General features: G+C 43.8%; 1 protein-coding gene across 3 annotated transcripts; it reads right to left on the minus strand.

Annotated features, from left to right (window-relative positions):
- Nucleotides 1-2,130: 2,130 nt before the first annotated feature.
- Nucleotides 2,131-24,673, minus strand: PTP4A2 (protein tyrosine phosphatase 4A2). Of its 3 annotated transcripts, none has more exons than XM_030040062.2 (6): nucleotides 24,654-24,673; nucleotides 12,642-13,312; nucleotides 10,946-11,038; nucleotides 5,754-5,884; nucleotides 3,721-3,795; nucleotides 2,131-2,561 (listed from the first exon to the last, which is right to left on the minus strand). In XM_030040062.2, the coding sequence occupies exons 2-6, from the start codon at nucleotides 12,735-12,737 to the stop codon at nucleotides 2,453-2,455; spliced, it is 504 nt and encodes a 167-aa protein (XP_029895922.1). In that variant the 5' UTR covers nucleotides 12,738-13,312; nucleotides 24,654-24,673; the 3' UTR covers nucleotides 2,131-2,452. The 3 variants fall into 3 exon arrangements, with proteins under 3 accessions (XP_029895922.1, XP_029895921.1, XP_029895919.1); XM_030040061.2 differs by lacking the exon at nucleotides 24,654-24,673 and adding an exon at nucleotides 21,632-21,897; XM_030040059.1 differs by lacking the exons at nucleotides 2,131-2,561; nucleotides 3,721-3,795; nucleotides 5,754-5,884; nucleotides 10,946-11,038; nucleotides 24,654-24,673 and adding an exon at nucleotides 21,632-22,237 and having other exon boundaries at nucleotides 12,782-13,312.
- Between the last annotated feature and the right edge of the window lie 252 nt (nucleotides 24,674-24,925).

A 24,925-nucleotide genomic window follows, 5' to 3' on the forward strand; every position in this document is an offset into this window, starting at 1 on the left:
ATCAAGAGCCAGAGGGAAGACATTTTACTGCAAGAACTTTATTGCACTACGTTCAAGTGCTGAACCAAGTATTGTGCCTACTGGACATCGGTCACAATTCCACTCCCCCCATTTGTGTCTACACTGTATGACAGTCTGCACTTTTCACTATTTTTCCTCAATTAAGGTTGCAGAGTCATAGTGTATGATAATTAATACATTATAAATCAGAGTAAAACTAGGGGGAAGAATGCAAAGTTATACATATGGCATGTAAAATTTTTTTTATTGTTCTTCAGAAGGGCTTGGGGTTTGGTTTTTAATCCAGCTCAACACCTTCCCCTCCAATCTGACTTCCATCATTTGTCAAATCAGCTTTAACTACCAGTATTTCATTTTACTAAAAACATCGATTTTAATTTGCAGAAACAGTTAGAACGTTAGGCTTCTAGTTTTTGAGGGGAAGGTAAAGGCCAGAATTCAGCGATTTCAGCATCATCTACCTTCCACATGGACTCAAACATTACCAGATACGTTACTTCCCTAATGTAGGCACTGACATCACAAACACTTTCGCGTCTCCTTTATCTATTAAAGAAATCAGAAACATTACACATCTTAAAGGGAGGAAGGAACTCAGTACAACAATACAGCTTGAGTCAGGGTACAGACCGAGTTTTGTGGAGTGCAGTGTTTTGTAGCCATGGACCTCAAACAGGTCTGTTGGCATATCTGTAAAGTGAGGGGCTTGACAAGTACCATTATTTTTTGCTTAAATTTATAAATCCCTTCCAGGAATAGAATTCTAAAAGTCTGTTACCTGTGTTCTGAAAATGCTTGCGCAGCTAAGCTGCAGACTAAAAGCAGAAGTCTAGAACAGGAAGAAATCCTGTGAAGGCAGTTCACATAGCCAGCAGCTGAGGTATTGGTAAAAGATGGGTACCAGCCTACACCTACTACAGGCACAGACCAACAAAAGCCTTTGGTGCTCCACAGCAAAAGATCACAGCAGAGTATGACCCTAAACCTGTATTCAAAGCCTTCAATGGCTGAATATTACAGACATAATGTCAAGTTGAAAGCATATGAGTTCACTACTGGGGCAGGGCACTAAGTTAACACGTGTTTGGTAGAAGTAGCCTAGCTGAAACTGCTTATTAGAAGCCTTAAAATGACTTGTCTTGATTAATTCACTGACAACACCAATGGCCCTATAAAGAGAATGTGGTGCCAGTCCACACTCCAAAAATCAGCATGTGTACGGTCTGCCAATGGTGAATACGATAGGCATGCTGGTGTGTAACTAGAGATTCTCCCTCCAAAAGAGCCTAATAAAAAAAATAGCAAGGCAATCAGTGGTTAAACTGAACTGTACGTGAGGGCTAGTCTGGGAAAATACCCATACTAGGCATTTATTCATGGACCGCATTTCTGTGTGCATACCATCTTTACCTCATATATGACACAAATTAGACCCTTCCCCCTAATCCTGATTTACTGTATTCAGCAAGCCAGAGAATCTGGACAGCAGCAAAAAGCCTTTTCTTCTTCCTTATGACAGATAAATTAATTTTAAGTCCTTGTCTGAATTGCCCCTTGCTCACCTAGGACACTTTTGAACATCAGTCTTCTGCCAGGATAGATTTTCTATCTAGCAACAGAAAGACAATTAACACTTCAGCCAAATTCTTTGGAAAAATAAGACTGACATACATACACATAAAATCACACACACATGCATACACACACACACACACACTCACAGTTAAAAGCACTGTCTCCCACCAATCAGAAAAGGCCTTTAGCAGATTCACCAAAGATATTAGGCAGTGAGTCTTCTGTTAAAGCCCACCAGGAAGTTTTTTCACACCCGCAGAGTCTGATCACCATGTAGACATACACCACAGACATCACCGCATCTCTAGAATATGCCCAGGTTGGGCTTAAGGCTGCCAGACTGCTCCCATACAGCAACAAAGGCTCCTCCTCATGTCTCTCTGCCAGGTCCCAGCAAGGTTTTTAAAAAAAAAAAAAAAAAAAAAGCAACTCCATTTAAGAGAGTCCCATAGGAATTAATGTATCAGGCCCTAACTGTGGGGTACTTTCCTCAAGTCAAGAAAATAGTTTCTGCACAAGCCAATGCTCTGCTGGTTTTCCTTAGACATAAAATTTACTTTATTTCTTTTCTTAAAAAGTTAAAAATACAGAAGGTTCAGAAACTGATTTTCTCCTTGCAGATGTTCAAACTGCAGCTTAAGGAGAAAACAATCCTTCACTGAAATGTTTCTCTTAATTTTTTTTTTTTTTTTTATTTTTATTTTTTCAATCATCACCACCATTAGGACAGAGGTTGAGGAGCACTGACTCCACCACTAATTTGATGACGTAGTTTGATTCCAGATTCACATTTCCAGGTGCCAAGAGTCCAGAAAACAGCCATGCTAACTTCTGCCTTCGTTTGAGATTTTTTTTTTTATTGAACACAGCAGTGACCGTTGGCATCTTTGAAGCGTAATCGCATCTTAGGTCGGTATTTTTCAAGGTAAAGCAGCTGTTTGGAATTGAAAGCTCCCCTCCTTTTCCTAAAACAAAGAGAATGAAGGCTAATATCAATGGAAAAAGTACTGCTTCAATCACTATATACATTCTAAGGCAGATTAGTCCTCATTTCAAAGCTTTTCTGTATCTACAAAAGAGCATTTTGGCTTGGTTCCATATCCATTGACACTTTGAGGAAGGATAAACCAGGCCAGCACATGCAGTTCATCACCTACATGCCAATATTAAAATCAAAATCCAGTTAGCAAATTTCAGCATATTTTCTTGGATTGGGAGAGTTTATTTCCATCGCCAGCAGTAGTCACTGAACAACATCAAGGTCACCCTTTCCTTGCAGATGCATGTGCTACTTATTATATTAGCTAAGTAAAACCATGACATTCAGATACAAATATATAAGACGTTCTCAGAAAAGAGCTTCTCGGTATAAAGTGTACCGTACCCAGGAAGAGAAAAAAGGAATTTAAGAAAGGAAAAATTCAGAGAAATCTGTTGACAACAATACAGTTTACAAAGATAACTGAAGACCCTGGGAATCCATAAAAGGATGAACTGCTTTTTTGGCAAAGCTCATTCAACATAATCTTACCTGCTGGGCTTCATTTCAAGATCTGATGTTATCACCACTAAACCAGAGCTCTGCAGTCTCACCCTTCACCAGTTTTGTTATTTTCCAGCCAGGGTCATTGCTGACATTTCCTGGGTGGATAACACACTCACCCATAACACCTGTAGGAGTGCCTGTGCTCATCTCCTTGCCGTACAAATTCTGCTTGGGGGCCCAACCTCACTAGATTTATTTTTTTTTTTTTTTTTTTAATTAGGAGCAATTAGTCCATGTTCAATTCATCCATGATTTTTACAGCCCCAGCCTAGACATTTTTTCCTCCCAAGTTCAAAATCTTTGAGTCTTAGATCAATGGCTTAATACATAAGCCCACATTTAAAAAAAAAAATTAAAAAAATAAAAAAAAAAAGGAGAGATCACCTTTTAATCCTCATCTCTAAAAAGAAGAAAGGGCAAAAGCCTCAGCATTAATGTCAAACTCATGATGCGCATTATTGTCAGGATATACTACTAGAAAACAAAATCGGAAATCTAACAAACTTTGCTGAAGACACATGCTGTTCAAATACAACATAAACAGAGAGATTTCTTGAGAATGGAGAAGTTTAACTTACTGCCTTATAAACTGAACTGCATCTTCGTACTTCATTCCACATTCAATGAGAGCAAGTGCAACCAGTACAGGAGCCCTAAAAGAGAAATCAATATCTAAGGAAGATCTAGAGAAACAATATACTGAATCTCTCAAAATACATCAAATTTATCTATTAACAGATAGCTTAAGTATTTTCTCTAAGCATTATCTGCAGAAAGACATTTGCCTGCTGAATACCTAATGTAAAATTTGTTTTAGTAGACAGCTCTGCTTCCAGCACACACATAAAAAAATAAAAATCAATAGCTCCTGAGTGTTTGGGGCGTGAAACACTAATTCTAGATTTTTACGCTCTCTCATTTCACTATAACCTAATTTTCTACTTGGATAAAACAAGTGTGTAATACCTCTTGCATGCATTCTTCTTATGAGACTGTAGATTTAGCTGTAGATTTAGATTTAGCTGTAGATTTAGAGACAGATCTATGAAGCATTGAACAGATAACTTATTTAGATTTTTTTTTTTGTAATTATATGCTGTACATGGAACTGGGTGTTCCAGGGAAAACAGAGTAAAACTTTCTACTTTGGGGTCCACATTTTGGAAATAAGTTAAATGTAAAGAGCTGACTTTTCAAACAAGCAGAAATCACGATACACACTGACTTTCTCCTGCATTGATGTTCACCACTAAACACACACAGTTGCAACAGGCACCTCTGACAGAGTAGTGAAGGATTAAACACATGCTAGCAATCGGACAACTTGTACTCATGGCTAAACAAAAATATAGTTCAGGAGAAACAGCTCGCACTATCACTGCCATGCTGCACCTCCATGAACAGAATTATTCACTTTCCAAAGGAAAAAATTTGAAACTTCAAAAGTCACTTGAAAAAAAAAAAAAAAGCTGTCCCTTTTTACTACAGTTGAAGTTCAACTCCCTACTACAGGTAGACAGTTCTCCAGATTAAAGCAGAATCTGTAAAGCTCTTGCTTTTCCCTCTGCCTGAAGAAGTCTGAGAACAACAGCAAAAAGGTCATTCCGTAAGGAATACATACGCAACATAAGCTTATGTGACATACAGAAGATGGGAAGCTTCTGATACCCTTTAGCCTGATTTATGCAAGAAACAGGAGAGTTGAAAATCACTTGAGTTGCACGTGGCCACCTTCCTAAAGACATTCCTCAGATAAAAATAGAGCAGAAATGGATAAACAAATGTTAATTGCCTTGGGTTTTTGGCTCTTGTGTCTTTAAATATTGGCCATTTCTCCCTCTACCTCTTCATTTCCCCCATCTTTTCTTCTCTAGCTCTGTGCTTACTTATTTCTTTAATCCACCTTTCTTGCCCACTCATTCATATCCTTAAATACTAACAGTCCCATGGTTATTGTAAGAATACTAACACTTAAGCTCCATTTCCTCCTAGCCCATAGGATAAATATAACATTTAGAGATTACATTTGGGAATATGAATGTAGCATTTAGCTTTCCCGAATCAGTCTTTTTTTTATTTTGTCTTGAAAGGAAGTTCTTCCCAAAGAAGGAAGTTACATTTTGAGTGGTGAGGAGAGAAACTTCAGTGTGCATGTGAGCAAGAAATACAAGCCTAACTCTTCTTGAAACTGAAATGAAGCCACTTTCAAGTAAGAAAGCAATTGAACCGGTTTTTCTAAATGCTTTTTTTATTACCACATGGCTTAATAGTATACCAGTTGAAAACAGGAGGAAATTAAAAAAACCTACTGTACAGCCTTAGAAGTTGTACTATACATGTATATTGCATTTGTCAAGAAGCACAAGAGATTTTATTGTTTTAGCAGGAAGACATATACTTTCAAATTAATAGCATCTCTAACTGCTTGCATCATTCATGATTGACAGAAGTCTTCTGAACAATCTCTCCAAGTTTTTCCTTTCATCCTTGATCAGAGGTATGAAATTACTGAAAGTTTTTAAGCTGCAATAAATCTCTCTTGCTTTAATGACACAAACTTGATGCTGCTGCTTTAAAATGTCATTTGGGAGAAAACAAGTACAATACTAACCTTCCCAACCCTGCAACACAGTGAACAGCGACACAGCATCCAGGCTCTTCACGAAATTTGGTTTTCAACAGGTTTAGCCAGTCATCAACTATCTGATTCGGGGGTGGTGCTCCATCATCAAATGGCCAGTCCTTTGAAGGAAAAAAACTACTTTACCTATATGGATTTCAATTCATAATCAACAGCAAGGCAACCATAACTGGGAGAAGGAAAATATTGCATTCAGCAAGAAGTGCATATTACACGAACAGTTCTGTGGGTGTTTTTCTGGTTGCACAGAAGTTTGCAAGTCAATATCATAATGCAACAGTAAATGTTTAACAACCGTTTAATTGTACTTTTCAATAAAATTTCAATAAAACTGTACACTAACTCCTTTGTAGTATAGAATTTTTAGAAAAATAGCTGCCCTTGAAATCTCATTTTATTAAAAATATGTAAAAATCAATAGACATTTCAAATAAACATTTGAAAGATGAGAACTCTGTAGACTTTTGCCTGTCGTTGTGTCAACCTTTTAAAATACTATTTGTACTTCAGACTCTGTACAAAGGAGAAGCTACTTCATAACAATTCAAGAGGATCAGAAGAGGAAAAGGTACTTCATAACAACTCAAATGGATCAGCTTGTCCAGCTGCCATGAATCCAATAAGCAAGACAGTTAAAATTACCTAGGTATTTTCAACTCGAAAAAACCACATTCACAAGCAGAGTGCTTAGACACAGACAGTCAACAATGAAGCAGCATTTACAATCACATTTCTGCCTGTTAAAGGGGTAGCCAACATTTAAACTACCTAGGTCACATTTAGTATCATCAACATGGCTGTCAATCAAAACTACATGCGAGAAGCTTCCCATTTTCTCGAGGTCACAGCTCTCCCCTGGAACTTGTGCTAAGTGGAGTACTACATGTCCTACATTTCAAGACCAAGCACAACATCACATGCTTTATAATCTCCTCAGACACAGGGAGTGCTGTAGAAAGAGCACTCCTAGATGCAAGGGAAAAAGTAATACTCAGTAGTTATTTAGCACTTTTCATTAGACGAATGCAACGCATTTTACAAGAGACTCATAGCCAGAGTCTCATATTATTCAACCACCTCTCCAAATGGTAGGGAAATTGCTTTGAGAAGAGCCCTCTTCTTCCCCCATTGGCTAGAAACAAGTCTTTCATGTAGTATCTTGAGAACAGGTTAACATGAAGTAATATTCTCTGAAGCCTGAAAGAAGCATGCAGAAACTCTGAACAAGTACAACCAAAGGTAAAAATCCGCCAGACTTTTCATTTTGAAATGCACTTATTGCTACCCTAATACTTCCTGAATAGCAAGTATAGCTTAGCGCAGACATCAGCCCAAGAGCACCTTATAAATGTGTCAGCACTTGAAAAAGCTGCAAGGTAGAAATCTGTCTCAGAACTACAAAACCAAAAAGCTTTAAGTTACTGAAATAACTTTATATGCTATTAATTCAGAAAGATACACAAAGTCTGAAGAATGCGGAGAACTCCTTCTTTAAAGCAATGGGAAATTAAAAATATCTGGGACAACACAGCAAAATAAAAGGCTATAGAAACAAGATCATAAAGTAAAACTTGTTCTTTCTAATAAAAGGCTTTTATGAGATTTTCCACTCAATCACACACTGCTAGCTGTATTATTTTAGGCCCAGTGTCATCCACTGTCCCAGGAAGAGATGTATGGGCTGCCAAGAGAAGAGGCATTACCCATTGCAAGATGCTTTATTTTGAAACTGCCTTGCAAAGAACAGGATTTACATGTCAGTTCTGTGTCCTAGTTTTAGATTAAATTAAATCCTTTCCTTCAGACCAAATACAGCAGCTTACTACATTGCTTTAGCTTACATCTTAACCATCATGTCCACACAACTCTTGCGCTGGCCTGAATTAACCACAATCATCGCTTCCCCACAGAGCATCACCTTCTCAGCAATGGCACACCACTGACATTAAATTAGCACTGATAAAACACTGCTGCATGGGACACTGCCCAGAATGAGGAACAAGAATAATTCTGGGACTAGAGGAGTAATTGCAGCAAAGTTTTGCAGTTTTTTTCCTGATTATGAGTTCTGCCAGCATCACCTCCGAACTCCTGTCAGACAGGAGAGAAAACAAATTGCTAAGCTCCACGACCAAAACAGTCATTAATAACCAGGATCATGCACCGAGACTGCACAAACAGAAAATACACCTCTTTTGTACCACCCTGCAGTAGCTGGGAAGGAGGATAGGCAAGAAAGGGTTATTCTTATTTACCCTTTATCTGAAGCAGCTTTGCTCAGCGGAACAGCTCTGGGTTTGTCAGTAACAACGACTGCAGGATTGGCAATGCAGAACTGAGAAGACCAAGAAGCAGTAACAGGACTTCAAAGTGACAAAGAACCCTTTCTTCAAAACCTGCATGCAACTCACACTGAAGTTATGGCAGCAAAACACTCCCAGAACTGCCTGCATCTGTGTAGGATGAGACCACAGCCACCAGCATGGAACCTTCCCACCTTCAACACCAGAGCCCATGGCAATGCAGTAAATATCAGATGGCAATGAAGTCACATCTCTAACACAGGCACTCCCGACTGCCTGCTAGCATTCAGGCGGTGGCCATTCTGGAGGGCACAGAGGGCAAAGAAAGTCTGATCCAGGGATGAACAGTAAATGAAGGACTGATAGAAGCTGAACAATAGAACGTGTCTTAGATCCTTAAGATGAACAAAACTATCGCAGCCTCCTTGGTTGCCAGCCAGTGCAAAAATACTTCCAGAAAAAACTACCAGTTTTTCTGATGTAACATTTCTATGTTAAAAGACCTTACATGTGAACATAACTGTAAGAACTGCAGAAGCCCACAGAAACTAAATCCATCCCCGCCTCCTGTCTCCTGGATTTAATCTCTGTTGATAAACATGCACACGCAATAGTACTACCTCAAGCATGGAACATCTAATTCTCTACTTTCTCACTATGCCATCTGCCAAAGCAACTCTGTAGCTGCCACATTCTACCCATCTTGCCAGTACATGATCCTGTATCACGGCATGAGAGCAGGCTTTGCTAAAATGCTCTCATTTTCAGGGGTTTCACTATGCTTTTGACCTCAACAGTTTTAAAATAGACACTAATCTCCCTCAGGCTGTGTTTTTAATCTTAATGTTATTTTTGCAAGCAAATATTAGCTTTAAATAGTGACGTGTTATTTTCTCAGCCAGCTGGTAATTCAATACCATTTCTGAACAGCAACAGGACTCTGCTTTGAAAACGCATGCATTCATAGGAAGGAAAAGCTATACAGGAGGTGGTTATGTTGGTGACTAACTAAGCTTATCTCAAATAGCAAAACGCTATTGCAATACAATAAATTACTAAGACAACCTCATGACTGGGATCATCAGGATCAGTGATCTCTGTCACCTCCTGCTTTCTGTTATCCTTAACAGATGCCTGGTGGATTTATGCTCTCTCCTGTTTTGCCTTCTGCAGCAGTGGAATACTAAGAACTGGTACATACCAAACGCAGAGAGGCTTGTTAGCCGAGGCAAAAGCGTACAGACACAAGACTCTCACATGTGTTACTCAAAGTGAAAGGCTCTCCAAAAGAATGGTGCTTAGCAGAGCTGGCGGAAACACCATTTCCAGTTTTTAGAAAAGCTTCCTCAAAAAACTGCTTTCAGTTCAAACTTGGTGTTGTCTAAGTTTTTAAAATTTTTTGAGAACCAAAATCCTCAAACTATTTCAGAAGTGCAGGCTCCAGAGCACAGAGCGCTCCCCAGCTCCTGCAGCTGCCTCTGGGGCCCCAGCCATGGGCTGGAGAAGGTGGATTTCACTCACAGCTGCAGCAGCCAAGGTCAGCTGGCCTCACAGGGCAGCCACTCTGGCAGAGCTGGACACCTGCAAAACTGTCCTACGTCTTCTACGAAGAACTCGGATCTCTGCTCTGGCAGAGGAACACAGAAATACTCTTAAGCCCCAGCTTAAACCAGGGTTCTGAGGGCTTCTACACCATGAGCTTAATCCTTGCAGTTTCTGGCAACCTTAGGAGTATCGCAGCTAGAGGTTTCACAGCAGCGTGCCCAAAAACGCTGTGACGTCCAAGTCCAAGACAGCTCTAGAGTGAACAAAAATGCTATTCCAGAGCACAGCCCTAGGAGCACTGGTAGCCCTGTAATGACTGATTTTTCCAACAACACCGAGGCACACGTGGCTGCCTGGAACTAGAGTAAATGCTTACTAGGGCCAGAAGCCAAGAAACCTGACTGACCTGTACGTGGAGTTTTCAGAGATATGCCAGGGTACAAGTTTTTCTCCTAATGGAAAACTGCAGAAGTTTTCCTCTGACTAAGCCATAAAAATCAAGAGGCAACAGAAGACTGACTACCTGCAACAAGAAGGTAAGATGCAATTTCTGACCTCACAACAGAGTATTACTCACTCCAGTAAAATAAACTGATTATATCTGACACACTGTAATAATTCAGAAGCATTGCCTGGAAAAATACCGCCTGCAAGCTTAGTATGAGCACACACCTATTAAAAAAACCTCCCCTAAAACACCAAGCAATACTAGACGATCTAGTCAGACAGTCATTGCATAATGTTAACTATGAGTAGCAGTTAAGGAATTCCACCTGCTGAACAGGGAAGCCATCAGCAGCCAGGCTCCATTTAGAGGTGAATAGCGATGAGGCCCTGCTACAGCCGGTCCACAGAAGCCTATATCAACGTGTCAGCTACAGTCTCAAAAGGTGGCCCTTTTTGAAAGAGCAAGAGAAGGGAGTTTTATCTGCATTCTGAGAAGGTCAACAGTAAAGCCAAGTGCTGTAGAGAAAAGGACCAAACTGAGCTGTATGGACCGCAAGGCAAGGCTGAACACTGGATTACTATTGAGCTAGCCACTAAAACGCAATCAAAATATCTTAACAAATCCAAAAATCCGGGAATAGACATTTCTATTCCAACTAAAGTGCTCAGGCAATAGTAATGAATCAGTAAGCACCCTTCACAAAAGTACAGGGAGTTTCTCAAAACCAGCTTTAGCTGATGCAGGGGATCACGTTGCTTTTGGCCAATCTGAAACAGTCATAAGCTCTTGCCCAAAACATGAAAGCCATCCCCACCACTTCTAGACACATAATTTTGCATTTTTAGACAGTTTTAAAGGCAACTCACTAGAACCTGGATTCCTTCTTTTTCAATAGGAGCTTGATCATAAGTGGCATCACAAACTCGCACCAAGGTTGTCACTCCGTACTTCTTCAGCTCCTTTAAGAAAAAGCAAAACATGTGAGCACACTGGCAGAGTGAAGAATTAAAGAACTTTCACATCAGCTACAAAACTAAACATTTTACACAGAGTCAGCGGTACCGTGACTATTGCACAGCTCCAAGGTGACTACACAGTGAAGGAGCAAGGGCCAACGCAGAAAGGGGGGTTTATGGCCTACATTAGGACAGGGGTTACAAGCGACAGGAGTAAGTGTGAAATAGCTCCGAATTCTTCTTCTCTAGGGAAATGCCAAGGTGGAGAAGAATTGCATATATAAGAGCAAAATTAAAATAGCTGCTTATATTCTCCAAGCAGCTTCTTCTTCTCTTTAAATAGAAGCCTGGAACTGTTTGCTTCAGCCAGTGTTGACATTTTGAGGCAGGGAGGAACAGAACACACACCCCACCATACTCCAGCTTCCTTGTAATGCACTATAAGTAGCACATTGTGCTAGATAAATAATCAGAAGATCAAACAAAAGCTGTTCCAGTTCACTTTGAAGGTTCATACAGCAAGCAGAATTTCCTCTCATATTTGGACTGAATCACTATAACTTCTAACAACTAGCAATAATATCTATTCCAGAGTCAAGACTCCTGAAAAAGGAAGACAATCCACAATAATAGGAAAAAAAAATAAAAAATAGAGAGACCAAAAGAACATGGCTTTCAGACAAAATTAACCACTAATATCTGAGCAGATTCATGGTGAAAAGCACACTGCTAAATGATGGAAGTCTGTTAATAGCCACAGTCAGACATCAGTATCAGATGACAGGATCTCTTTGGAATGAAAAAGACCTGCATAAACAAGATAAAAGTCCTCTAGATACAAGATACAAGGGCACAAAGATATAGCAGGTTTGGCGCAAACTAGAATGCAGAAATACACTGTACTACTACTTCTCTGATGATACCATCTGTTACTTTTTCAGAAAATTGAATATTAAATTTTGCTGTATTTAAGATCTTATTGTGTTAGTAACGGTGTGATCCACTGCCCATCATAAGTGACTCTTCCCACAGTTCGACCCAGGCAAATGCCATTTTTCATGGATAAATTCTGGCATATGAAATCTGACAATTCTGGGATTGGTAGGGCAGTTGGATAACACATCCTGTAAAATGAAACATCAGCTTAAGTATTGCACTTAATCCTACTCTAAGAGAGAAGAAAGGTCAGAAACCAGTTACAATTCTGTTAACTATTTTACAAGCCAAAAGACGAGCAATAGATCGACATATTAGAAGCAGTGCATTATTTAATGAAAAATAACACTTAGAATCATAGAACATGCAGTCCTTCAGAAACCAGGACAGCAACGATGGCAGGGGTGTGTATTTGTATTCTAAAATGGAAGCTCATCCAGCCTCTTGCAATTAAAGAAATGCAGGACTTTTGAAAAAGTAATCGGTGGATTCTCTTCTCATACTGTCAAGAGAATGTGAACAATAAATTAAAGATAAAAATGCCTTAAACTTCAAGTAACATGTAACATAGCCAAAGCATTGAGCAACAGGTGTGAGGAATGACTATTCTGTACTCCTACAGAACCTATGAGCATATAAGGAAAGAAGGATGATACTTTGACTGCCTTACCTCTATGAACTTGCTGAGGGTTGCATTGGTTGGGTTGTGAGTGATCAGGAAACGCATATTCTCATAAGTAATTTCCACGGGGGCTGGACGGTTCATAATGGCAAATAAAATGTGTAAGGGGCAAAAAAAAAAAAAATTAAAAAAAAATCAATAACCTTGGAAACGTTTCACAGCAGAAAACATTAAAAAGACCACTAAAATGCCTGGGATTGATCAGAGCTTGCTTTGACGTGTTTGTTCCTTAAAGAATTCACTTCTAGAAAAGCAGGTTTGCTTCAGAATCCACTTGAATTCAACTTCAGCCTCAGTTACTGCAGGTGGTATCCTTCAGACTCCAAAAATTCTGACTACATGCAAGACTAGGCAGCCTGTTCTACATTTAGGCACTGGTGAGGCAAAAAAGTAAGGGCAGATTTTCTCTCCACTTTGTTTTCTTGATGCTTAGTTTTGCTAGAGTCAGTAAAAGGAATATGCTTCCAATGTTTAGAAGATATCCCATATATTTGAGTGTGTTCGCTGTGTCTGGAGTCTTCAAGGCAAAGTAATTATGGCACGTAGAACCCCCTGCACTCAGCTCACTTGTCAGCCAGGATGCTGTGCTGGGCCTGGCAGAAGTCTGCCCTCACACTCAGAATCGCCATAAATGTGCGACGTATATTCCAACAGAACACCTAAAGAGAAGAAAAATACCATGTGATAGGATTTGTTGCTTCTGCTTCCAGAAACACCAACTATTGACCCTCCCAGAAAACTCAAATTGGACTAGATAAAACTATATTTAAAAACCAACCAAACAAAATCAGTCTTCACTGGAGCCCCAATAGCCATAATCCCGAATATTCTTTCGGCACCAAGTATGCCCTAGCCCAGAGACACGCGACTTCTTGTAACTGCTGTTCCTCGCAGCCAGGCACCGGAACAGAGAACAAGGAAACCTTTCTGTGCTCTCTGTGGCCCCTCCCTCCCAACCAGGTGCCCTAGAAGAGGAGAAAATAGCACAAAGCCAAGTACACGCTTGAAAGTGTCTGTTGGTACAGTCATACCTGTTTGGCTTAAGCCCAAATATGTAAAAAATATTGTTAGTATGGCTTTATTTTCTGAACAAAATCAGCAGTACAAGTAGAAATAAGAGTATAACTAAACTGCCATATATTTGAGTTTTTGCTAGCACATAAATTTCACCAACATTGTTGCACCACCAAACTCGCAACTGTAGTAGGGATATACCCTTTAGAAATCAGTCACTTCAAAAGTAACCAAATGGTCATTTAGCAGTAATAACTTTTAGTCATTCTCAGTCTTATCTGTGTTTACAGACTAGGGCATTAAGACAGTGGCAGCTTCCAGTGCTAACACCCAGGTTTCAAAATAGAGATGTTCCAGCAATAGAAGATGGGACAATATAATTCTACCATGAAGTTTAGGGGGATGAAAATGGAGCTAACCTAAACTAGCTCAACTCATTTAAGGCTGAAATACTAAATAAGCAACATGGCTTTTCATTGCATTTAAAAATCTTGAAGCCAAAGAATCACTACCAACACTTCCTTTCTAAGGAAAAAGTTTTAAATCAGTTGAATAAAATCCAAACTAGCAGCCAGAAGTCACAAACCTGCAACTCAAGTGGGAAGGTCAACGTGGCACACTTAAGTGAATACAATTAGGGAAAAACACACATACATGGAAGTTCACACCCCAAACTTCTAGCGCGCTCAACATTTTAATGAGATCCTCGCTTTAAAACAGTCAAATTAAGTACTACAAAATTACCTTTTTCACTGACATGAAGTCAAAAATCACCCAAAGAACAGCAATTATTTCCTTAAAGAACAGCTTTCGATGCTAAAAAAAATACATTAATTAGGTTGCCAGAGGCAAGAACAAAGATGTTTTCAATAACCTCCCCCGACCTTAACGCAGTTCTTGCTCTGAGTGACTGAAATACAAATTTCAAAAATGAATCCTGGAATATTTTATCAGTGTAAAGACTACAGGATTAAGTCTCACCCCAGATGGAAGAGTCCCAGCTAAACACATCATACTCAAGTCCTTACACTTGTCAGTTCTTGCACATTTGTCACAACTCTCTCATATATACTACCAAATCTCAAAGCAAAGGATTTGTTAAAATGTATTACAGTCTGCTATAGTGATGATGTACCAGGAACAGAATGACTAAAGTTACAGCATCCACATGTGTCCAACACCTGTAAAACTTGATGCAAGAAAGTCTTTTTTCAGTCAAATACTGGCCTGTTTTTACCCCATTTGAACATACACTCCAATCATCTGACATGTCCTGGAGAGGGACCTGCAGACTTACATCACAGGAACAATTTCAAAACTAACTTTTGAGGACCTAACAAGGTCATTTAAATAAAAACAGCGGTCAGCAGATCTTGGCATAGGAGATCAAAACTTGGATCCAGAGTACCAGAGTCTTACAGCATTACAAAGTACACTGTCACGAGGGGAAGAGCTATTGCATCATATTTAAACAAATCCTTTAAACATTTTTCTTTTCAGCACCAATAATTTGGTTGGAAGAGCCTCATCCAGTGCTATTTGCACTGTGAGTTGTATCAAATCAGGTCATTATGGTTACACTTCTCCTCCCTCAAGCAAATCAAAGAGGGAATTTCAACCCAATTATTTTAAAAGTCTTTTGTAAAAACGATTTACTAAGTCATTAAGAAAGGACACATGGAGATGACATGTTCCACTAAATTAAGTATGGCAGGGGAGTCACCAACTCAAGTCCTACTCTCAGATCTGCAGCTGCTCATGGTCTGACCTTGGCCAAGCCACTTTCAGTAGCTCAGCTCATCTGCAGAACAGGAATGACACCATCTTACCTTCCCCAAAGGAATATTACTGAAGCATTTAATTAGCTAAATAGCTAAGGAGTGATTAAAAATGTAAAGCACTGTATTTAAGTCTGAAAAATTATTTCCAGAAGGATAAGAAGTTTATGTAGCACATAACCCTATTTTTAAGAGTTTGGCTAGACACATATATCCCTTCCTGCCATGACTTTCAACTGCTAACAGTTAAGCTGAAGTTTAAAAAGAAAAACCAGGCTTCTAATTAAGAAAATGAAAAACAGGAAAAACCCTATTGTCTACAACCTCTGATCTCCCCAAGTAAATACATTAAAATGTCTTCCTCCCTGTCTTAGCAAGCAAATTTGCACTTCAAAACCCCAAGAGAACTGAGCACTATCAAACTGATGACAATAAATGGTAACCAGGTCTATGCACAACATAAAACAAGAAATAATTTTTCAGCCAATTAACCTTCAACTTTTTCTACGTAGAAAGTGAGATAGCACATGGAGAGAAACCAAAAAATTACAACATGTTTTATGTGGCTGGCCTCAAAGGGAGCAGCAGTATCCAACACGTCAACGCTACGAATGAGGTGCCATCAGGAACCAGAGGAGAAAAAGCAGACAGCAGGACAAACAAGCCAAGCAATAACCATTCATGCATCTGAAAAGAACTAGATATGCTTGGGAGTCAGTTCCTGATGTTGTTTAACTTAATTATCAGAGAATAAACATCAATCAAGATGCCTATCTATACAGCCAAGTTTAGTGAGCTGTGACAGTCTCTGCACCTACAGACAGGACTAATTTAAGCTACAACCAACAGCACTGTGAGCTCCCCACCTCTCACACTCGCACAGCCATACACGCAAAAGAGCTTGATAAAGCCTAATGAGGCCAGTTGGAGAAGAATGTCTTTCAAAATGCTATGAACGTGCAAGAATATGCTTAAAAGTAAGCAAGGGGCAGCTGTATTAACTAGCATAAATAAATCAGGGTGATTAACTAATTAAGAGAGGACAGTTAAATGAATTCCTGACTCGATAGAAGCTTCACTTGAGATTGCCTTAAGTAAAAATCCAACACACCTACAATATTCATCTCCAGTGGCTGCCTCGTCTGTCATTGCATTGACTCCTAAATTAGTTACTTCAATAGGGCAAGTCGCTTGCTCTCCTGTATTGAGCCTATACAAGTTCAGGGAGACAGGTTTAATGAAAAACAAGTAATAACATCGTAAGGAATTCCTAGTTCCACCATCTCCTTCAAAACACGCCCGTAAAAGTGCTGCCTTAGCTACACTGAGACAGCGAAACAGCTTACAACAGCTGCAGCTTCCAGAGATTGCAAAACACGGATACCTTTGGAAAGGTCACTTGGATCACCTTTCAAAATAACCCAGTGCACAGGATGCACAGCAAAGCCCGCTAATTTGTCAGTCGGTATTAAAAGAATACTTCAGTGTTTTGAAGACTAGTATTTTCAAACCATCTCAACTGATTTTGTTCCTGTAAGTGGAAATCCACATTCAATGTTAACAAAGTTAGGTCATGAGCTGCTAATTTTCCTCTTTTATAAAACCTCATTCTCGTGGTTCGCATTTACACACGTGAAATCAGCATCTCAGAGCACTGATAGTGTACAACTTGATCCCATAAAAATTGCCATCCTGACACAACACTGCAGCCCAGCCAGGCTTTTCCTGACACTCTGCGTACATCACATTTCACTTCCCCTTCCTGCATTGCCCCGCTAAGTGACCCACATTCTATCCATACGCTATCAAAATGTCCTGTTTTGTCTGGAGCACAAGGTGCTTTTCAAGTGAAAGAATTCACCAAGACCTCCAAAATGAGCCTTAAAACAGTGAAAACACACATTAGCAAGAACCAAAGCAACCATCTTCTCTAAAACATACTCTCCTAGTATACAGAGAAAAGAAACTCTGGAACTAACATTCTTGGAAAAAATTCTTGAACGCTCTCTGAAGGAAGCCTGCTCAGAATGACACGTGCCTAGAGAGGGGTGAGGTCAAAAATTTTACTGTTCCACCCTATCCACCCCCGCCGCAGAGCTCCCTCCCAGCCTGCTGACAAGTTCTGCGGGTGACTCATTCGTTTCCTTTTGCACTAACCCAGTCGCTCCGTCCGAGGCTGTAAAACCCACGGCAGCAGATAGAGATCTGCCTTAGCAAGAAAAAAAAAAAAAAGTCCAGATTAAAGAAGTCTCAACTTAAAAGCAACACATCAGGAAACAGTAAGCATTGTCAAACGTACCATGCAAGACTACTCAGCAAGAGAACAATCCTGCAGCAAAACTTAAAACTGATTACTACACAGAAAAAGTTTAGCAGCTATCCCTAAATTTGGGTGAGGTCAAACCACTATATCCAACACAGGCATCGATGCACAGAGATCATCATCCTGGCGAGCTTGGCAGTGGGAAGTGATTAGCTACAGCGTTAGCTCTTTCAGAAAGAACTGATAGGCATGCATGCTTTATGCTTAAGATCTTTTCTTTCCTGTGAAATAGAACCTGCTTCATAGTTATAAATGCTGTTCTGACACAGGATTTTTTTGAACACCTTCCCCACCCACCATTTAGTTTTTAAAAGCCCTTCAGAGGACACATTTGAATGTTATTTACATACCATGCCCAAAAAGTTTAAAGTTACTAAAAGTGTTTGAAGTCAAAACCAAAAGGCCCCACTAAGAAAAAGAAATGTAAGCTATTATCCTGTTTAAGTCACAGAATTATATTTAAGTAAAATAAAAAATTACTTTAGACAACAGTTCATGAGTATGTGACACTAATAACTAAAAATCAGAATGCTGAGTTGTCTAAGCTGTATCAGCTCTTGGTCTTTGAAAAAACAATCCTGCTAGATCATCAGTTCCCCCGACAACTCGGGCTAAATATTCTCAGACTTTAAGATGAAGTATCAAAAAAAAAAAAAAAACCAAAAAACAAAAAAACACCAAAAACCCATTAACAAGTCAAGCAGGACTTAAAAGCAATTTCAAATCAGACAGCAACAGGGATATTACTCTGTGAAGTTACAGAGTTGAATTACTTGCATCTTACTCATCTCACTTATTTGAATTTGCCATATACCTCTGCCGGAAAAATGACTTAGTGGAGAGCTGGCTCCTTTTCCATGCTCCTGTGGCAGTTAAATTCAGTCTGACAACTGAAACTGAAGCTTACTGATAAGTTTCACTGCAGGTCCCTGAAGCCTCAATTGTTAGAATCCACCCTCCATTATTTCCAGCAGAGCTAGACTTTCAATATATGAGACCAAAAAGAATTTAACTTTTTAGTACAGAACAGAGGGAAACAAGGGGTAACAAAAAGGTACACGTAACAGTGACCTGAATAGAGACAGCAACCCAGCATCTCAAGTGTCACAACCGAAAAAAGGATTAAGAGATTTAAGACTCCTTTACCCCTTCACAATTAGCAAAATGAGCCATGAAAAGATACCAAAGTCAACAGCCACTATAAAGGTACTTTATACTCTCTTCTGATATGCATCAGCCAGATACCGGCCTAAATAGGTGCCACCCTGATCTAGCACTGCAATTCACATGTGTCAAAAAGATAACTTCTAGCCCAGATTTTCAAGCCATTAGGTCTATTTTTCAATGTTTAGATAGAGCTCTTTTAAATCTCCAAGTCTTTAACAGGCAAAGCAGCTGTCAAACTAATCCAAATACAACAGACAACACAGAGCTCCTCTCTGCTGGTTCAGTAATGGTGCATCACTGACAACATGTTTTCTCCTCCAAAGACACTATCAAAATACACAACCTACACCATTTACTGTAGTGCAAGCAAATAATTTTTGTATCTCAAGAGCTACATTTTCAGCTGTGGATGGTCCACCTTAAAGCGAGAACAGAAATGTGCCTTTCCACGAGCCATGCATCGCCCAGCTCTCCCCAGGGCCACACATCAGCGCTCTCCCTCCCAGGCCTCACAACGGTTAACCAACACAGCATTCCACCACGGGGCAAAGTCCAGCGGCAGGAGCAAGGAAGCCAGCTGCGATCACAGTTCAGCTCCGCTCTGATAGAGGAAGAACGTTTGAGTACTGCTGTGTGGAAGAGAATTATGAGTATTTGCAGGTAATTAAACTTGAAGTCAATCATCTATGTTTATGAGAGATGTACGTAAAAACATCACTACTAGACCCTGTGTAAGAAGGCTGACATTCCTGGCTGCGCATCCATACGTACACAGATACGTACTCCTCGCTTAACTCCGACTGATCTTTTCTTTCCAACAGTTGAGTTCATTAAATTTAAGTATTTCTACATGTTGAGTCATAAGGAGATAGAGTCTTCTGGCTGTTGCTAGCGGTGGGTTTATCTTTTTTCTTCTTTAAATACTAACTGCAGTTCTGAGTCAGAACCTGACGGGTTCATTTTAGGAGTTTTGAAGCGAGTTTCCATTTATACAGTAGCCTTTAAAAGCCAAATTTCTGCCTTACTCCTCCTCACACTGAAACCAACAAGCACACAGCTGCCCCGAGAGGAAAGCAGATCGTGACTAATCACACCAAGGAACCACGAGGAACCATCACTGCAACTGAGCGGAGGCCACTTCTACGATCATCCCCATACCGTAACACCTCCCAACCTGCAACCTCGCCTGTGGTCCAAATCCCAAACCTCCAGCTCTCAATAACTAGGGCTCCTCACCCACCAAAGCGTGCCCTAAGCAGCAAATGACAGCCATTCCCAGTAAGTACACCACTCCCTGTCTCAGGCCTTCCTGCAGGTCACTCTTAGCACCCTCAGCAACACTAGTACTTTCTTTAGCCACTGCCCTGGCCAGGCCAGACTTCATCAACTTCCCCCCTTTCAGCCCAGGCAGCTCCAAATCCCACAGGGCAGCCCTCTAACTACACAAACCGGCCCGCATTCACAACCCTGCCCCCACTCAAACCCCAGGAAAACCACCACATCCTGGACACCCTTCCTTTCCAGCTCCACATGCCCCCCTCCAGCCTGAGAAAGATTCCCCCCTCAACATTGCTCCCAGCCTTCCACCTCCATTTTCCAGCCCAGATCCCAGAAAAATTCTTTACCCTTTAAAGACCAGCTCCAGGCCTGACACAGGGCAGGCCCCTCTTCACCCAAAATAACTCTCCCATCCTTTCTCAAACTCTTCCCCCATCTGTACAGACACACAGGAATAAGTAACACCTCCTCCCCTCCAACAAACCTCTCCAAATGCCCCCCCATACCAGGTACAAGACCCCCCCCCCCCATTCACACACACCAATCCCTCTGCAGTCTCCTCAATCTCCCACTGTTGCAATCCCACAGGCAATGACCTCCCCTCCTGAACACCACCCACTCCAAGCCCAGGTACAAGGCAGACTACCCCCACTAAACTATCCCTTTGGAGTCCACTCATCCCAGCCCCACAGCTGAGGGGGGACCCACGCAAACCAGCCATACAAACCTGGGGGGTGGGCACTGTAAGTCAGCCCCATCCCACAGATGAGTGGAGGACCCTCCAAGCCAGCCTCACAGGTAGAAGGGACACCCCACAAAGCAGCCCAACACTGCACGCAAGGGCTACCACCCTAAAACCAGCCTTACCGGCCATGGGGATCCCTCATACCAGTCCAACCCACAGGCAGGGACACCCCTCACCAAAACCAAAATAGAGTAGGGACCCCATAGGCTAACAAGCTGCCCCCAAGGCTGCTCCAAAGGCCGAGGGAGCCCCCAGGGCCCAGAAGGATTCCCCAAACAATCCCCACAGGTCAGGAAATCCCCCCAGACCAGGAAGGACAACCGGAACCGGCCCCTCAGACCAAAGAGAGCCTCCTAGACCAGCAAAGACCCCCCCCAAACTAGACCCGCAGCCCAGACGGTACCCCCAAAGCACAAAAGACCCCTCCGAATCAGCCGCGGGGGCCAAAGGAGACTCCCCAGGCCGGGGAAGCCCCCCCCCCGGACCAGCCCTACAGGCCAGAGATCCCCTCAAAACCTCCCAAGGAGCCGGTGGGGGGGGTCCCACAGGCCGCCCCGGAGCCACTACACCCCCCCCCCCCCACAACCCAGGCCCGCCCCGGGGCGGGGGCTCCAGCCTTCCGCCGTCCCTCCTCACCCGAATTCCCCCCCCACACCCCCGCGGCTCCCCTCACCCTGGGCATTGAGCGCGTCGGCGTTCTTTCCGAGCGGGCCCGGCGCCTCCCACACACCGGGCCGGGGAAGGAGCGAGAAGGAGCGGGAGGGGGCGCGGCGGCAGGCCCGGCCCGGCCCGTCGGCGGCGGCGGGGCCCGTGACGGGGCTGAGGCTGCGCTCGGTCCGCTCCGGCCCGGTCCGGTCCGGCCGCGGGGAGAGACCCGAGAGCCCGCGCGCCGCCAGACGGCTCCTCGCGCACAGGCCGCTCCCTCCCCGCCCGCGCCCCCTTTGGTACGGCCCGCCCGTCGCTGATTGGCACGGCCCTCCTCACACCCACATCCGGCAATTGGTACGATCCGTCGTCGTCTCCGTCCCCCGCCCCGGTTCAGCGCGCCGGGTGCGTCCACTCGCAATGCCGCGGGGGTGCTCCGGGCACGTCGACGCGGCACTAAGCGGCGTTGGGGCGGCCTCGCTCCACGGTTGCCGCGCCTCGCCGTACCGCTGCCGTGCGACCAGCCGGGTCCCCCTCCCCGTACCGCGGGGAACGGCTCCCTCCCTCCCGCTGCTGTTGGAACAGGCCCTCCCCCCCCCCCCCGCGAAGAAGGCGGCATTAGTACAGGCTGCTTCCCCCCCCCCTTGGGCATTGGTACGGCCCTTCCCAGCGCGGCCCGAGAGCGGCTCGCCCTGCCCCTCCTGCCCGCCCCCGCCTGCCCTGCCGGCGGTGAGCACGGCCCGAAGCGAAACGCGCCGCCCTGCTGTCCCCAGTCACCCTTGGTACGCTCCGGACCCCCCCCCCCCGCGCTTCCGGCGCGCTTGGAGTGGCCCTCCGGCCGCACGTGCACGCGGGCCTTTCCACGCCAGCACACACCCCCACCCGCCAGCGCACAGCAGCAGTGGTACAACCCGTTTCCCCCCACACACATGCCATGGTTCGGTCCGCCCGGCGGTTCCCACGGCTTCCGCTTCCCCTCTCCGCCCCGGGGCCGGTGCCCGCCGGCCCGGCAGAGACACGGGCCCGCGGCTGCCGAGCGGGCCGAACGTCCCAGGGCAAAGAGCAGTGGGGGGGACACACTAGTGCTTACAGCCCTGGAAGCACTGAGACACCTCGGGTTCCCCGGGAAGGCGAGCTCACGGCCCGGCAAAACCGAAATAAAGAAACGAGCCATTAATCCGGTTCCCTGCTCCGGGGCGGAGCACCGGATACAGTGACTCAAGAGTTTGGTGGGAGTAGGATCCTGGCCCGCAGGAAAGCCCGCGCTTGGCCGGAGCCTGTCCCGGCCACGTGGCGTTCAGTGACCCGAGGTGACAACCCCAACCGGACCGCGACGTCCCCTCCCGACATGGCTTTTATTGGCAAGGGTGTGACAACGAGTGTGTAACACGGCTCCGGCACCAGCTCCGGCGAGGGGGCCAGCTTCCTAATCCTGCCTGGAAGACGGGGTCCGTGCCCATCGTCATCCTGCTGAGAAGCTGAAGGACGCACTCAAAATCGCCACTCCGAGATGGGGGCAACAAAACGTGACGTGGAGCCAGCACGGAGAAACCCTTTGCTGGGCTGGGCTGCAGTGGGAAAGGTTTTCCCGAGCGTGGGGTGATATTTTGGAGCCACGGATTAACGCGTCCTTTTCTGCTAGCTGAGATAAAAATACCAGAGCAAAGGACAGAGCCGCTGGACAGACGGACCGTTCCCGTGGGCATCACTGCCGGTCCAGCCCAGCGAGCGGGTGTTCCGCGCTGAAAGCGGCACCGGCGGGAGCTAGAACAAGAGTTTCTCTGTTCTTGGCTCCCGCGGGAAGCCCTCCGCAGGGCCCCTCGCTCGAGCAGGCAGAGCAGGCAGCAGTGCGTCTGAGGCACGGCCATTTGCATAATGCACAATATCGAACGGTCCGGGCTGCCGGGCCTCTTCCTCTTCTGCAGCAAAACAAAGGCATTTTCTCCAAAAGCTGACAAACGGCCCCGTCAGAAGCGATCGCGTCCACACCAGTCATCAACTGCTCCCAGAAGACGTTCACGGAGGAACAAACTGGGAGGACAGAGCAGGGATGGCCCAAAACACACCCATCTCCTATTTTCAGCTAGAGCAAAGCGCATTGCTCCTCTGCCCTCGGCCTGGCACTGTCAGGAAGGGAACCACTTCCATTTTAACACCCAGTGACTCTATTTCTGTAGCAGCTGGAGACTCTGGCCAAGCTCAGGGCCTCGCTGCTCTCCCTGTAGGCTGCATAAGGTAGTAACAAAGGAATGTTTCAGCCCCTTCACACCCTGAGCAGATCAGACAATATGAAGAAAGAAGGTAGAAGTGACTTAAGTGGTTAAGCAAAGTGTCCAGGTTCACTTGGGAAGCCCGGGAAGTGTTGGAAACTTGTCCCAGATTTCCTAATTTTCAGTCCAGGGCGTCATCAGGCAACCTTCCTCTAAAAATTGAAACATTCTAAAGGAACTACACACATCTCTTTTTTTTTTTTTTTTTCCTGAAGTTCTCTGAGGAACAGGTCCAAATCAAACAGCTAACGACAGCTGCCACCCACAGCTCCGTGAGCACAGCAGAGGTTGTGGGAAGATGGGAGCTGTGTGTGCTCAGGGAGTACGGCTGAGGCAGCAGGTGGAAACCCCAGGGCAATGACAGCCCGTTACTGGGAGCAGAGTTAGTTCATCCCGGCTCTGGGAAGGTGCCATGGCATTTAGAAGTGACGCAGCTGTGAGTAAGGATGAGACAGGGATGGCAGGCAGGGAAAGAATCTCAGTGGAAAATATGCAAGAATGACATTGAAGAAACACAACAGGGGGTGAAGGAACAAGAGACAGTATGTGAACGAGGAGGAAACTGACAGAGGAGGAGCAGACCAGGCACACATATCTGGGACGCACACAGCCCCAAAGTGATCGATAGCCAGAGCTCCCTTGTACAGGCAAGATGTTTTGTGCAACAGAACTGCGCAGCCATTGACCACTGAGTGACAGGTTTGCGCAGGTTCGGGGGGGGCTGTTTGGAAATGGCACCCCGGAGGCAAGAGGGACAGGACAAGGTTCAGGCTGTGTTACCTGATGATGTCGGAGACTACGTCTGTCCATGAACATCAACTTCAGCTCTGCGCAGAAGGGGCTGCTGCAGACAGCGGTCTGTCACAAGATATTGAGAGGTCAAATAAGAATCACATGCTTCCTTAACGGGATAAAGCATATGTGTAACTTCACAAATTATAAAAGCTGTTGTCTTCCCATGTTCTCGTGCTATGACTGTCAAATTATTAATAAAAGGCCATGTTTGGTACTAAATTAAGGAGTTGCAGTACCTGAAACATATCCTGTGTGCT

This window comes from Aquila chrysaetos, chromosome 16 (genome assembly GCF_900496995.4).
Source record: "Aquila chrysaetos chrysaetos chromosome 16, bAquChr1.4, whole genome shotgun sequence".
NCBI lineage: Eukaryota > Metazoa > Chordata > Aves > Accipitriformes > Accipitridae > Aquila > Aquila chrysaetos.

Bases quoted from the DNA above. Each gene is read 5' to 3' on its own strand.
- PTP4A2 (XM_030040059.1), bottom strand. From the start codon at position 22,222: ATGCCGCCTTCTTCGCGGGGGGGGGGGGGAGGGCCTGTTCCAACAGCA. The intron at 13,313-21,631 runs GTGAGGGGAGCC...TCTTCTCTTTAG, and splicing joins CGACGCGCTCAATGCCCAGG to GTGTTCTGTTGGAATATACG.